The sequence below is a fragment of the Hippoglossus stenolepis genome, chromosome 18, assembly GCF_022539355.2.
Source record: "Hippoglossus stenolepis isolate QCI-W04-F060 chromosome 18, HSTE1.2, whole genome shotgun sequence".
NCBI lineage: Eukaryota > Metazoa > Chordata > Actinopteri > Pleuronectiformes > Pleuronectidae > Hippoglossus > Hippoglossus stenolepis.
Window position 1 is genome coordinate 11,973,837 of NC_061500.1, and position 15,363 is coordinate 11,989,199.

At 40.4% G+C, this 15,363-nt stretch overlaps 2 protein-coding genes across 2 annotated transcripts; both read right to left on the bottom strand.

The window, feature by feature from the left end:
* Positions 1-355: 355 nt before the first annotated feature.
* nop14 (NOP14 nucleolar protein homolog (yeast)) lies at positions 356-9,814 on the bottom strand. Its single transcript, XM_035141566.2, has 19 exons — positions 9,632-9,814; positions 8,299-8,481; positions 7,570-7,704; positions 7,193-7,334; positions 6,627-6,772; positions 6,352-6,489; positions 6,128-6,250; positions 5,892-6,023; positions 5,414-5,756; positions 5,065-5,195; positions 4,890-4,975; positions 4,652-4,787; positions 4,046-4,147; positions 3,511-3,664; positions 3,255-3,414; positions 1,474-1,621; positions 1,140-1,258; positions 893-1,048; positions 356-800 (listed from the first exon to the last, which is right to left on the bottom strand). The coding sequence occupies exons 2-19, from the start codon at positions 8,479-8,481 to the stop codon at positions 704-706; spliced, it is 2,631 nt and encodes an 876-aa protein (XP_034997457.2). The 5' UTR covers positions 9,632-9,814; the 3' UTR covers positions 356-703.
* A 1,108-nt stretch (positions 9,815-10,922) lies between these two features.
* LOC118098103 (transcription factor Sox-10) lies at positions 10,923-15,312 on the bottom strand. The gene is made up of 6 exons (XM_035141567.2): positions 14,580-15,312; positions 13,658-13,725; positions 13,490-13,558; positions 13,196-13,352; positions 12,911-13,018; positions 10,923-11,371 (listed from the first exon to the last, which is right to left on the bottom strand). The coding sequence occupies exons 1-6, from the start codon at positions 14,889-14,891 to the stop codon at positions 11,237-11,239; spliced, it is 849 nt and encodes a 282-aa protein (XP_034997458.2). The 5' UTR covers positions 14,892-15,312; the 3' UTR covers positions 10,923-11,236.
* Between the last annotated feature and the right edge of the window lie 51 nt (positions 15,313-15,363).

Below are 15,363 nucleotides of genomic sequence, written 5' to 3' on the forward strand. Positions count from 1 at the left end.
TAAATGTTCCTTATGTACACAAGTGATGAGGTTTGCATTATTGATTCCTCCTCCACCACGGTATTGGACAGTTACAGTACATATATTTGTATTCCTCTGGGAGAGGGATCCCTCACTTGCGACTCCCAGGTTTTCCCCCTGTTAGAAGGTGTTTCTTAGTTTTTCTTCACTGGTTGAGGGTGAAGGACAGAGGATGTCGCACCTTGTGCAGATTGTTGTTGTTGCCCTAGGATGCGCAATGATTTTGATTTGTGAAATTTGGCTTTACAGATCAAATTGAATCTGGCTTAGAGTGCCTAGCCTTACTCAGCTTGAAGGGAACCCCTTGTTTACTGATACCAAACATAAGACACCATTAAAGATAAGGTTTTATTTTTCCGGTGTAGCAAATTCTAGCGATGGATTCTCGTGCAAATAAAGAGAATAGAAACAAAATAACTGCGGCTTTGTTGAGTGATACTTCCAACAACATCCAACGTCAGAGGACATGTCTTCTTCAGAATATTTGGCAACTCTGTGAGCAATCCGGATTTCTCAAACAGTATAAAATGTGTGTGATAATCAGGTGAATTTGTCCTTATGATAAAAAAAATGGATCTAAACAGTTCAGAGTTCCTGAAATTCAAAACTTGCACACAGGTTATTATGAACAGGAGGCGTCCATATGAACAGGAACTGAAGGTGGAGACTGAAATTCTACACTTCACTTCTTCTTCCTCCTCTTCAGGGCCTTCCACTCTCCCTCCTGAGTGGCCAAGCTGCCAAAGAGTTCCCTCACCTTCCTCTTCCTCTCTGCGTCTCTGGAATTAAAAAAATGTGGAAACGGTTAAGAGGCTTTCACAAGAAACATTTGTTTTTCACTTTCACATGGCGGTTTCAGTTTTATCCGCACCTGGTCATGACTTCGTTGAGCTTCTCTTTGGCCAGGAAACGCGAGTCCTTCCTGATCTCCCTCAAAGCTCCTTTAAACTCCTTCTTGTATTTGTGTATCAGTCGCTCCTTCTCTCGTTCCTCTTTGGTGCCACCACGTTTCTTTCCATAGTCCAGCCTGACAAATTTTTCAAATGCAAGTGAGATGTGTAAATTAGATGCACTACCAGAACATTCGTGTGTTTAATCCTTGCTTCATTCCTGCTTACACTTCAACAATCTTGGGCGTGAGCAGCTTCAGAGGAATCGGTTTCTTCTTGTCAAACACCAGTCGACTGTTGGTCACAGGGGCACTGCTGACGGCCTCCAGGATCATACTGTGGAGCTCCTGCAACAAAAACAACAAATATTACAAACATCAAATTTAATTTAAATAAATTCCTTTAAGGCATTCTTGAGATATCATGTTCACGAAAATGCTGATGTTCCCAAAATATAATACCTCCGGCCACCGTCGCCGGAGCAGAGGTATCGGAGGATTCCGCATGCAATGAGCGAAACTTAGAAACTGAAAGAGAGTGAGAGAGAAACTTTGACACCAACCTGTAGAGGCTCTGGTAACGTTTGGGTTGAGAGGTGTTTGGAAAGCAGCGTTCGGATTGGCTGGAAGATGTTAGGAAATGACGCCAGGTCTTTGTAGAGGAGGCAGCAGCGCTTCACCAAGTCCAGGCAGGTTGACAAACACATCAACCTGTGGAGAGACGCACAAACATGAACTGCTGCTCACTGTTACTGCATGACTCCAAATACATGTACTCATCTTTACACATTTAGACAGCACAGCACTCTGTTCCCTGCTGCATCACCCGGGCGGTAATTAACCACAGCTACTACACTCTTCACACACCCCTGCTGTTGGTGTGTGTGTGTGTCAGCGTGCGGCCTGAAGGAACGCACAGAATTAGAAAATGACTGGGCACCAGGTGTGAGGAGCAGGAGGCACATGCAGCGCTGTGTATGAGACAGTGCGGAGGAGACTGGACTGGATCAGACCACTTCAAGATTATTTACTGAACAATAAATCAATTACAGTAAATATCTGTTACTAAACAGATACAGTAAAACCCAGTCTGAAAACATATGAATTAAAATACTGTGTAATAAGTGCTGCTTTCAAATAAAGACATTAGATAATTTAGGGGGCTTTTAGTCGATGATCAGAGACAGACATTTTTAATAATTCTAAATCTTTTAGCAGATATAAGGTATATAAACATTTAAATGTTGTTAGTTTAATCTTTGTGACTCCTAATTTATTCATTTATATTGAGAAAAATATCAAATAAATGAAAATAGACATTTTCTAGCATTTTTTTTTTTGTTTTATGGTATGTTATGGTATTAATAGTCGGTGAGTAAATGAACAAATAAAATGTACATTTTCCCAAGCTGTGCAGAGCCATGCTCTTCTGCAGCCCGTTTGGAAGCTGAGCTTCGTGCCCACACAGCAGCTGCTGTGTGAAACTGGGCTTGCGACACATCACAACCACACAAGTGATACGTTATCGGCTCCGAGCCACACAATCTGTACAGGTACAGGGTATAGGAGAGGCGTGTGTATTAGTGTGCTTCAGGTCTGCATTTATTTTTTTATAGAAAAATAAATGATCTTGTATTTTCTTAGTTGTGTAAATTAATAAATCTGACTTCTTCTCTTCCTACTTGTCTCGCCGTTTCGTTCTTCATGGTCACTGAACACGAGAGGATCCGCGAAGACAAATGATTTTCTCACACCTCATCTCTTCCTACTGTGCCTATAATTGTTTTCAGGCAAGTGTTTACTCATCTTATTCCCTATTATTAATTTTTTTTACATAGATGGATCTGAGATCTGATGTTTCTGAGGTCAGCTGTATATATAGATACAGACTTCAAGCTTAGGAATCACTTTGGATCAGTGAACTGGTAGTAGTAGTTCTGACAAGTCTGGTTAAAAGATCATAAACCTTTTGTCTGGAGGGTTAGATGAGGAGATGAGGGACAAAAATGTGTTTAAAAAATCAGATGAAGCTAATCTGAAACTAGAGCAGCCTGCAACAAAATATGTTGTGTCTTTTCAGGAGAAAGTTTCTGTGAACATTAATTCATTGCTGAGCTCCAATGCCGGGTAAAACTAGGAAGTGTGAAACGCATTCTACCAAGCATTAGTTAACATACGTGTCATATTTATGGAGGATAAATGAACCGTTTCAATATTGTGGTTAAACAGGGGGGAATGTGTGGGACTATTTCTTGGCTTACATTTTTCCTGGATCAAACAAACAAGATATAATATATTAATTAAAGATTTTATCACTGCAGATGTTTCATGCCCACACTCCGACCTGTGTTGGTCTCTGTCCTGGTCAGTTGTGAGCTCCAGGTGTTGGGTGGCGGACAGCGGCAGGCTCTTCTTGCTCCAGTTCTTGCAGGACTCAGAGTCTGACAACACCAGCAGATCGCTGTTCTTCCCCGATGGTCTAAAAGGCGGCACCATTGTGTAACCTGCAACACAAGCTAGAGTCTGTCAGCGCTGTTTTATGTTGTTTCATGCTGGCATCGAAGCATACATGACACATACATGTGGAAATGTGCATCTACCTAGAGAGGTCTTGTCCTGCACTGCCAGGTGAAGTGTTCCAGCCAGGAAGTTGATGAGCTCGGGGAGGAAGCGCTTTGAGAAAGAGACGTACTCCACTGCCAGACAGCACAGCACCAAACCTGATGTCACGTCCTGTAACGATCTGACTGGACACTGAGGACAGAAACACACAGAGGTGTGATGATGGCAAAGTGAAATACTGAAAACCAAACAGCCACTCGCCCACAGAAGGTTGTGTTATGATTAAATTCACTATCATGAAAACAATGTTTTGTTTCAGCTGCGGCTCTGGGAATTCGGGAAATTCTAAAATTAATAATTAATACTAAACATCTGAGGCGTATATATGAAAACAAAACAAAATAGAATGTAGGATAGGATAATAATAATAGGATGAGGGCTGGACTCTAACAGAAGGAGACATGGTGAAATCCCATAAGAAATAACAATCACACAAATAGGCCTGAACAATCACAGAACAAAATCCTCTCTAACAACACAGACAATAACAATCACACTGAAGGTGCTGTATACCTTGGTGAGAGCCTGGCTAATGTAAAGCAGAGCTGGAGTCGTTACTGGGTGCCTGAAGTCCGAGGTAGGGAACAGCAGGGCCGTCACCTTCAGGTAGATCAGCTTCAGACACATAGGAAAAGAATAAGCAACAGATACCTTTCATGTGATATACAGAAAGCAAGGGGTGGAATTTCCATTGGGGTGAGGGAGAACGGTCACCTCGACAACTATGATGCAACTGTACCAACATCTCTCTAAAAAAAAAAAATAACCCTAACCCATTTACAGTGGATAATCTCAAAAAGAAAAACTGCTAGAATCGAACATCAGACAGTAACGCTCAGTATCTTTGTGATAAGGGAGCAGACATAGAACTATTTATAATTATATAATTATATTAATAAAAAGCAGTGAATGCGTTAGAAAGTCTAAACCCCAGAAATATTTTGTTCACTATCAGGAGTTATAGAAAATTCATGATGATTCTCATATTTGAGAAACAGAAAAAAACAAATACTTAACTCAAACCCCTATAATTGATCAAAATCTAATTAAAATACTTAAGAAATCTCAATTCACTTGATCATTTATACAGTTCATTTTATTCAAAGTAACTATCCATACCATGTCTAGGGCTGGGAAGGTAACATGCCCTTTGACCTCAAGCACCTCCTCCATGCTGTGAGCAGCATCTCCGAGGACTCTCTGCATCGCCTTACAGGCAGCGTCCGGGAAAATCTGACACAGACCGTACAACTCTCTGCAGAGAATAAAAGAAAACAACAAGGAAAGAGGTGAAGAAACAGTTGAATTTAACATTTCTTTTCAGATGTGAGAAAGAAAAGACATTTTGTGAACTCACGGTATGAGTTTATCTACGGTGGTGAGTTCAGGTGGACTCAGAGACGCCAGTTCTCCGATGTGCTCCAGCAGAAAGCCGACCAGTTTCTGAGACAAACACAGATCACAAGTTTAAGTCATACGACAGTGAAAGTACCACAATCATCTGCATAAATGAAGCTCCTTTCATGTTGTACCTGCAGCTTGAGCTTGTTGCCTACAGCCAAGCTTGGGTGGTTGCACTTCTGAGTCCTGGCCACAATGAGGCGCTGGTTGTCAGGGGTGTGGCCATGGAGCAAATCTTTCAGATCACTGTAGCTCTCTGGAGCTGAAGGAAAACATACACATACAATGCTTTGTTGAGGGAGAATGGTGAGAAAATGAAAAATAATCTCTGCTTCATTGATGGTATTTATCTCGCTACGCAGTCTTTATTTCAGATTAAAAACTCTGAAGTAACTCCATTACAAAAGACCTGTTAAGAAATGTATCTGGAAAAGAAACCATCTTCTTTCTTTTTTTAAATCTACTTATGTGTGTATTTACCGGTAAATGTGTATGGCAGCTCTGCTTTAGCTGCCTCCTGCTGGCCCTTCATCTCCTCTTCGCTCAGACTCTTCTTCTGTTCGGCACTGGTCTCTTCATCATCCTGTTCTCTCCCCTCATCCTCGCTTTCTTGCTCAGAGTCCAGGTCCGAGTGGCCTTCTTCTTCGCTGCTGCCGTCCTCCACCTCCACCTCTCCCTCTCCCTCCTCGTCTTCATCTTCACCTTCATTGCCATCATCCTCTTGCTCCTCTTCCTCTGATTCATCCACCTCAGCGCTCTCTCCCTCTTCTTCATCTCCCTCCTCATCTTCCCCAGACTGCTCTCCAATGTTCCATTTTCCATCCTAGGAATACAAAAGATCAATGAAATGAAACACACTCTGTATTCAAGTAAAAATCATTTAAAAAAGCGAAAAAAGTATTCCAGTGAAAAACTAACACACAAACCCCACATGTTGTGTTGTTGTGTTGTCTCGTACCTGATAAGCCAGGGTCTTCTTGTCGTCTTTATCCAGGATGAAGCCGTCGTTGAGGTCATCAGCAGACAAGTGGCTCCGACTCTGCACACTGTCCCCAGCTTCTTCTCCCATCATCCTCCTCAGACGGTCAGCCTGAAGGAAGCAGAGCAAAAGAACTCTAGTATCACACACAGAATTAAAACAACTTATGTTTTATGCAATCATGACAAGAAGATAAAGATTCTCTGTCAACGTACCTCTAGTTTCTGCAGCTTGTCCCTCCCCTCCCTGGCGATCTCCTCTGGAGTTTTCAGCTTCTCTGAGGGCATAGCCTTCATCTCGAAGCCGAGCTCTCTGACCATCATGTCGTACGGGTCCAGCTGGAACCCACAGAGGAAGCAGGAGGAGAACAAGGACATATCAGGCTCTGCCAGTGATGAAAACACAGCAACATTCCGCTAATTGATTGGTGTGTCCCTACCTTGGGCATCTCCTCCGGTCTGTCAGCTTGTTCTGCTTTGGGGGTATTTTTCACCATCAGCGCATGGATGTTCTTCCAGTCCAGATCCAGCTTCTCTGTGAGCTCCTGCGCCTCCTCTCGCTGCACCTGCCGCTCCCGCTGAGAAAGAACCCAAAAGTTAATCACCTGGACCAAACCACCATTTCCTCCACAACATCACTACAATCACGGTCAGTGAGGATCCAAATCCAGGAGACAAAAAAGTCTCCATCAACGGGAGTAAGTGACCAGCTCACCTTCTCCTGCTTGGACTTTTGGATGAGATCTTCAATGAGTTCCTGCCTGGATTTGGCCCTATGGCCTCCCTCCTCTTCATGCTGCTCCCCTGATGTTTTCTTTCGAAGGAGACCCCCTCCTCCGAAGTGAGCCGCTGTCAACTCAGCTAGATGAGGAACAGAAATACTGTCACTATAATGCAACAGATCTACAATATGACTTGTAAAATCCTGCTCAATATTTGGAATAGTTGTACACCCAAGCAAAAAGCCACTGGTTTGCGAAAAATTGTGTTTTGATTATATAAAGTTGGTAAATTTGTGAATTCCACGTTACTTTTCTTTATTTTCTTGTGATCACTCACAAAAGGACTACAAAGTTACCCTGCTCCCGTAAATGTGAGTTGATTTAGGTAAAAACATTGATATCTTTAAACCATGATAAGCTGATAAATCCCAAAGACATGAAAACAGTGTTTTACAAATGAAAGAAACAATCTGAAGTGGCCACATCAATACACATCCATCAAATTAAACATCTGCATGCAAAAACATTAATGTGGCATTTAGATTTGAACAATTCTCACCTGACAGAAGTCCTTTCTCTTCTGTTTCATCATCGCTATTCACCATGTCATTGAATTTCTCCATTTCAGCCAGTGACTGACCATAATGAGTCAACTCTTCTTCCTCGTTCAGGTTGTACATATCCTTCTTGTCATGGACACGCTGAGAGACAATGCAAAGTTTATAATACAAGCTGAGAACTGATCAGAGATTTTAGTGACAGATCAAAATTAACAACCTAATGTCTCAGATTTAAACATTCCCATATGTTTGCTCTTATTTCATAATTTTTACTGAAGTTTGAGTGAAGCAGGATAAACAGAGCATCAGACAGTGATTATAAATTCTGCGTTCATGTCAGGACTTGATGTCTGTTATGCATCATCACACCACTGACCTGTCTTTCCATCGCAAACCTCTGCAGGATTTTGTCTTCTGGTGCAATCTTGTTGTCATACTCTCCAAGTCGTTTGTCAATGAATTTGCTGGACTTGTTCTTCAGTTTGTATTCCTTCAGGAGGGTCTCTTTCCTCTGCAGATCAAACATTAACAACACTGCTTGTGATTCCGGTACAACCCCGATGTCACACAAACCCACACTCACAGAGATCCAACATGATGCAAAAACATTGATTATTTATCAGTTACAGTTATATTTCCTTTGAGTGTAACAAGAGTTACGTTAAGGCTGCTGAACTGATCAATCAAGACCTCTCAACACATCTCATATTTACATACGGTACATACGTAGTCCTAAAATCACAAGATGAATTATAGAGGAAATATTTAGTCGTGTGTGCAGATTCTTCCTGTGTCCTCACTTGAACGTTGCTCATGGTTCTCTCTGTCCTTACAAAGCTGCAAAAAATCTCTCTCACAGTATGATTCTGTGAGCATGAGGCTTCACAGCACAGATAGTGTTAAGTAAGTGGTGAGCTGAGACCCATGGCTGCCAGATATAGTGCAACAGTAGAAGAGCTAATCTCTTGTTTTAGTTTTTCTCATTTCATCAGACTGTATAATCTTTTTTATCTTATTCATGGGCCCATTTTCTTTTCTTTACTCTGCCATATTGCCCAGATTTGCCTCAAGGTTGGTAAGTACCAAGTATGACATTTTCTCTTACCTTAGTATTGGCTTTGGATCGAGACACACCAGGCAGACCCACATCATGCTTGGTTTTTCTCCCCAGAACTTCAAATTTCTTCCTGTTAATTTTCACTTCAAACGGGTTGTTTTTGATCTCAATGGAGGTCTTGGTCTTTCGAACCTTGTCAGCAAGGCTCCTCTTCTTAGGTACCTTCCCCATCTGTGGCAGAGCAACGGACTGATGAGCCAACATCACTATCATAAGAGTGTCACTGTATAATTTGTTATTATGCAAGGACTGATCTGTGTCGGGAGAGGGGACTCCTCTTATATCAGACAGGTTGCTCAATTGGGCTTTCATTCATTGACAAACCTTAAATAACTGCTTGTATATAATGATTCTAGTATATACACTCAGTTGGCAGATGAATGAAAACATATAGATCAAACTTATACGGTCTAATACAACAGTCCGTGGAAGTTAATAATGTTCAGCTTGCCTTATACAGACAGATGTTACTTTGATCACTCAATTTCAATTAAAGATGAGAGAATAAATAACAGAAACAAATCTCTCTGTAATGCACATAGACTGAATAAAACGATGGATGACTGCTCCCAAAAGGAGAAGCCAAAGTGTCTCCATCGCTTGTTAGTACATTGCTATGGTGTTCAATATACAGTCAATTCTCCTTAACATAGATAAACAGTCCTTCATATTACTGTACAAATTTATTAGAATATCCACCTGATTTGCTTTGTACCATGTATAAAGGTTTATTACTATCACTGTATTTTAAGCAAATACTACAGCAGAATTATGACTTAATTTTTAGTCACTAATCCAGTTGTATATGAATATTTAGTGACTGTATATAGTTCATTCTTTAACTGTGTTGTTTGTTACCTCTCTCCTGTGACACTATCATTTCCCTTTGGCATTATAAGGATATATTTATTACAGACACTGGTTAAATAAGTCAGTTTATAATTTAAACCTCTTATTTAAAACAGCATATGAATCAAATGAGCTCTAAATATCAACAATCCTGGCTAATATTAGCCAAGTTAGCATTTTATGAACGGACAAATACTGTAATTATCAAAAACAAAGTACCAAATGTAATGACACATGAGCTACTTCACAGCTAACTACCTTCTCCGAACAGTGTGTAAACAAGCTAACATTAGCTAAGTTAGCATTGTTTAAAATATGTGACTCTAATGTAATTATCAAAGGTAGAGAACCAAACATATATATAAAGTAGAAGACAGATGTGAAGAAGTGGAGCTACCCTCCAGCTAACTCCCTTCACCACACAGACAACAGAGTGTAAACAAGCTAACATTAGCTCTCAGGCTGTGTTTACCTTCTAGCGGCGTTCAGGGGTCCACTTATTCAATCCAGAACTAAAACATGAGACACTGAGGCTCTGTCTGAATGTAACTCATTCACTAGATTTTATATCTTTCACCATCCACGTTGGGTCTCTGAGTTACATTTCCAGCGTGCACCGCCTGAGGTCAAAGTTGAAAACCAAAAAGAGCAGTCAACAGCTACTTCCGGTGTGACGTAGCCTGCAGCGCCTCTAGCGGTCACCCTCCATTATTACTCAGAAAATGAGGGAGAGCACAAATAAATGAGAACTGATATTTAACTTGTACCATAAATGGGATAAGTGTTTTTTAGCTACATTGTATAGTTTTTGTGTGTTGGACTGAGATTATTATTATTTAATCATCATTATTATTATTAATTTTGTATATTCTTTATACAATATGTATTTGTGTAAATATTTGTGTTTATTTGATAGTACCATGCTTATCATACACCCCGATGACTCAGCAGTAAAAAAACAAGATAAGATAATTTCTTATTAGTCCCACAATGGGAAAATTTGCAATAGCACAGCAGCAAGAGTCAAAATAGATGAGTAAATGAGGGAGAGCACAAATAAATGAGAACGGATTTTTGACTTGTACCATAAATAACATTAGAAAAAAAGTTGTTTTTTATTAGCTACATTGTATAGTGTCTCTGTGTTGGGGTGAAATGAGGACATTTTTATTATTTAATCATCAATATTATTGTTGTTATTTTTGTATATGGATAAAAAAAGCAGTCACATGCTGTTGACTCAGTAGTAATCATCTAATGTCTGTAGTTTTCTCAATTGTGCAATATTCACTGGGCCATATTCATCTGTCTGTGCAATATAAATGGTTCATGTGCAATCCATTCACTGTACATATTGTCACATAATATATTTCTTTACAATGTATATTAGTTAAATTCCATTCATATTTTTCTATATTTCTATATATTTCTTTTATATCTCTACTTCTTATTCCTATTATTTATAATAATAATGTGTCAGTCAGAGGGACTTAATCAGTACTTGTACTGCAATGCTTTAAATCTATCTGATATCTGAAAATGACCTCAGTCCATGGAGTTACAATGGAACTGGGATTGTCTCAGCCATAGGATGATTTTAAGGAATAAAGCTCTGATATAAAACCAAACTTTGAGGACTCCGCATGAGAGTAACTCTCACAAAGACTCATACATGATTGTGTAAAACTAAACTGAATGCTATCAAGTATTTAAAATCGAACTTGTTACAATAGCTTTAGATCAAAACTCAGACCAGGACGTGATTAGAGGAATCATTTAATTTTATTATTTATACGTGCAGATATTAAAAACAACATGAGTGGAGCCAAAGTGCTTTACAATAATAATAAGTAGAACAACACCAATATAGATAAAAACCATGATATGTACAATCTTAGAGGTAAACATTATAAAAAAATTAATTGTAAAATATAAACAACTTTAAAAAACACCAAGAGTGACTGAGATTCATTGACAGTCACAAGGTAAATTGTATAAAAGTGGAGTAAAATCAAAACAAAGAGCAAGAGTCAGTGGAGAGGAGCACAGCTGCAGATGTGCTGTGAGGGGAGGAGGCTCAAACTGCTCCGTATGACTTGTTCCGTGGATTTCTCCATGAAGGAGCAAAGCGGGGAGGACGGCCACTTCCTGGAGAGACCCCATTGACAGTCTTAGCTGAAGCTTTCCTCGGGCTCCTCTTCCTCTTTTTTCCCTGTAAACAAAAAATAAATACTTTAAACATTCTATCTGACGTCAGCTGATAAAACCTCAGTGTTGCATCATGTAGAGCAGGGGTCACTAACAGGCGGACCGCGGTCCGGGTCAGGACCCAGAAGCCGTCCCGTACGGACCCGGACCTACAGCCAAAACAGAAGGTTATGATTTAAAACCTGACGGGGCGCTTCTATTTGTAACCGGCGCAGCTTTTGTAGTCTTTACGGTAGTGGTTTAGCGGATGAGGAAACGCAAAGACCAATTGCATGCGAGTTAAGCCATCCCACGTGATACCACTCAGCCAATCAAGTCTGTGCATTCCAGGCGGTAAACATTGCGACTCTACAGTGCAGACAGATGAGAGAGTTAGAGGCAAGTTACACACGAAAAGACGGTAGAAAGAAAAAGACAGATAGAGATACAGGTAGAGAAAACAAAGGGAGAGATACAGAGGAGTGAGACGGAGAAAGTTGAGAAACAGAGGAGTGAGACGGAGAAAGTTGAGAAACAGGAGTGAGACGGAGAAAGGGAGAGAAACAGAGGAGTGAGACGGAGAAAGGGAGAGAAACAGAGGAGTGAGACGGAGAAAGTTGAGAAACAGAGGAGTGAGACGGAGAAAGTTGAGAAACAGGAGTGAGACGGAGAAAGGGAGAGAAACAGAGGAGTGAGACGGAGAAAGGGAGAGAAACAGAGGAGTGAGACGGAGAAAAGGGAGAGAAACAGGAGTGAGACGGAGAAAGGGACAGAAACAGAGGAGTGAGATGGAGAAAGGGAGAGAAACAGACGACTGTGCCGGAGAAAGTGGAGAAACAGGAGTGAGACGGAGAAAGGGAGAGAAACAGAGGAGTGAGACGGAGAAAGTTGAGAAACAGGAGTGAGACGGAGAAAGGGAGAGAAACAGAGGAGTGAGACGGAGAAAGTTGAGAAACAGGAGTGAGACGGAGAAAGGGAGAGAAACAGACGAACAAAGTGGGGGAGTGGGATATAAGAGGGGAAGAAAGTGATTCTAAAACTGTTCAATTGTTAAGATGTGTTGAGATTTATTATCTGTAAAATTGGTTGAGACTTTTGAGTCAAGATGTGAAACAGAAAAAGGGAAATTCAAGCTTTTGCTCCTTTATTTTATTTTTCTGAAGTTAAGCCCTTTATTTGAACATGCACAATTTTCACATTTTATTTATTTTCTCTTATTTTGAAATGCAGCCCTACTTTTATTTAGTTAATGAGAGAACATTATACATATCTGCAATCATACATATATGTTCAGTTCTTTGTTACGTGACAATAAATATTGTCCAATAGTTTTTGATACTGAATTCATTTGATTTGACAGTCAGGTATTTAGTACATGCAGATGTTAATACAACTACTAGGCTACTTAAATATATATCACACTAAATAGTTAGACATTATGATCTTCCGGACCTTTGCTTCAAGAAATGTTCTCTAACTGGACCTCTTTAAATTTTAGTTGAATACCCCTGATGTAGAGTAACAACGTGAACATGTATGAGTTGTATGGGAGCAGTGAACGTACATAATTGTCCCTTGTTGACCAGTCAGGGTACAGCTGGTTGTGGATCCGCTTCAGCCTCCTATATTCTTCACAATATTTCTCCTGCTGCTTTTTAGAGAGCGCCTTCCACTGTGGACACACAACATGTCAGTTAACAGTGCACACAGCAACACACAACTACACGTAACTGCAGGCTGACAAGTGGACAAACACAATTTGAACAGATCCAGAGGTTTAAGAAGTGTTGTCTTAGACGCTGCTTGGTGAGGTGAAGTTTGAGTGACACAGAGTCTCAAATACACCTACCATCTGTCCAATGATGGTGTTGACGGCCGCAGAGTCAGAGTTTCTGAGTTCGGCCAAAACCTTCGGCCTCTGCTCCTTCCTGTACAGCATGAAGGCGTTGGGCGGCTTCTTGACGTACTGCGTGTCGTCATCCTCCTCGATCACACGCTTTCTCTTTCTGTGGGGAAACAGAACAAAACAGACAGAGAGCATGAATTACCACTGTGAGGAAAGAAACTAACATGTTAACTGGGACCTTGGTGCACAAGTCAATATAAATATATGAAATGTAAGACGAGAGGGAACCAGACTTACTGTGGAACGCAGACGTTCACTGGAGGAGGAACTTTGTCTCCTGGAGCCCCGTAAATCACCTTTCCATATCTACAGAAACACACCAGACACATTAGATGACAGAAAAAAGTGGGTTTGAAGATAAAAACAGAGGCTCGTAGGTGTGTGTGTGTGTGTGTGTGTACTTACAATACTCCAATAGGTCTCAGCTTCACCTCCAGGTGTTTAGTTTGAGTCACTGTTGGCTGATTGTCAAACTGGAGACGTGAAAACACAAAAAACAGGAGGTCAGACAAACTGCATCCTCTGTGTCATCAGTCAAAAACACAACATGCACATATTTATACCAGACCTTTGTATAGTCACTTCATCTTAACATTGTCAATGTGACTCCCCTCAGTTAAAACATGAACACAAGGCGTTCCTTTTGGTCACTGGCATTTATTTGCAGACAAGCATGTGGTAAGAAAAGTAAGTAAAACATATACAAAAACACATAATTACTCAGGTACAACACGAGCATTGCATAGCAAGTACAAACTTAACTTCACATATGACACATAGAAAGAATTCAAGTTTATAAACTTAAAGATACTCAGCCTTTAAACAATATTTGAAACATAAATAGGTTTTCACCTTGAAATTGTGTAAAGCCCACTAGTGTATTACCCCGCTAACATATTATACATTAGCATAGTCGCCCGCTAGCATTTTAGTCCGCTAGCATATTATCACATTAGCCCGCTAGCATATTAGCCGATTAGCATATTTGCCCGTTAGAATATTAGCCCGCTAGCATATTAGTCTTTACTTTTTTTCAATTTACATTGAACTAAATGTCTTAAATGAACTTTTAAACTTTAAAACTGACCCTGATGGAAGCTTCTTACTACAATTTAATGAAATAACGACGTCTTCGTGCATGTTATGGATGGTTGTTATGGATGGTGGAGGGGGGTCACAGGAGGGTTCTTCAAAAGTAAACATCTCTAAGAGAAGCTAAACCTAGAGTAATATGCTCTTTTAACAGATTTGGCAGAAAGTCTATTTCTGACACAGGTATTGATCCAGTTCCTGTGAATCTATCTCTAACCTGCAGTTAGGACCTTACCTGTGTCTGGCAGTGCATGGGGCTCGGCTGCAGGAAGCTCTGCTGCTGGTAAATCAGTGGAGCGACCAGGTCAGCGCGTAGATCCTCCAGCAGCTGCTCCGAGGTGAGGCTTGTAGCCACCAGGGGGGCGTATTCAGCAGGGGTCTCGTCCAGGGAGTAAAGCCAGTCATCAACCGGGATGGCCTGAGGATGTGTAGGGTCACTCATCTCTCCACAGATCGCCCTTACAATCGCCCAGGTCGCCTCCAGCTCATCGTACATCTCCGTATTCTCCACAAACCCGTAGACATGAGCGTTAAAATCCATTATCATCAGCTGAGTCTTTGAGATTTAAGTGAAGAAAGTTAGATTTTCTGTCCAGACGTTTCTCCGTGTGTTTCTTGCTGAGCTTCACAGGTGAAATGACCCAACTGATGCTAAACGTCACTTTATAGTCCAGCGAACGTTCTAATTGACTTTGATCTCTCCTTTAAATAAACTACACCAAGCTGTATTTTTTCAAACAGGATCACATATTATATATGTATTATAACACCTATCAGTACTTTTAGTGTCGTAAGTAGTAGTCAAATTAATGATCGCGGTACAATATATACATATATATAAATATTCCATATGCCTTTATAAAAAAAATAAACATAATATAAAAACATACTAAACTACAAGTTATACAACAAATAACTGTTACAGTAAATACTGATGTTTTTCTACAAGATTAACCTCACACATTCAATACATAAACTCAATACAATCACAACACAGCTATGATAATGAAGTGTTTTGT

Coding starts and splice junctions, on each gene's coding strand:
- nop14 (XM_035141566.2), bottom strand. CDS start 8,481: ATGGGGAAGGTACCTAAGAAGAGGAGCCTTGCTGACAAGGTTCGAAAG. Junction 6,251..6,351: donor GACCGGAGGAGATGCCCAAG/GTAGGGACACAC, acceptor TGTGGGTTCCAG/CTGGACCCGTACGACATGAT. Junction 5,196..5,413: donor GCTGCCATACACATTTACCG/GTAAATACACAC, acceptor GTTTTCCTTCAG/CTCCAGAGAGCTACAGTGAT.
- LOC118098103 (XM_035141567.2), bottom strand. CDS start 14,891: ATGATAATGGATTTTAACGCTCATGTCTACGGGTTTGTGGAGAATACG. Junction 13,559..13,657: donor CTGAGACCTATTGGAGTATT/GTAAGTACACAC, acceptor GTGTTTCTGTAG/ATATGGAAAGGTGATTTACG. Junction 13,019..13,195: donor ACACCATCATTGGACAGATG/GTAGGTGTATTT, acceptor GTGTGTCCACAG/TGGAAGGCGCTCTCTAAAAA.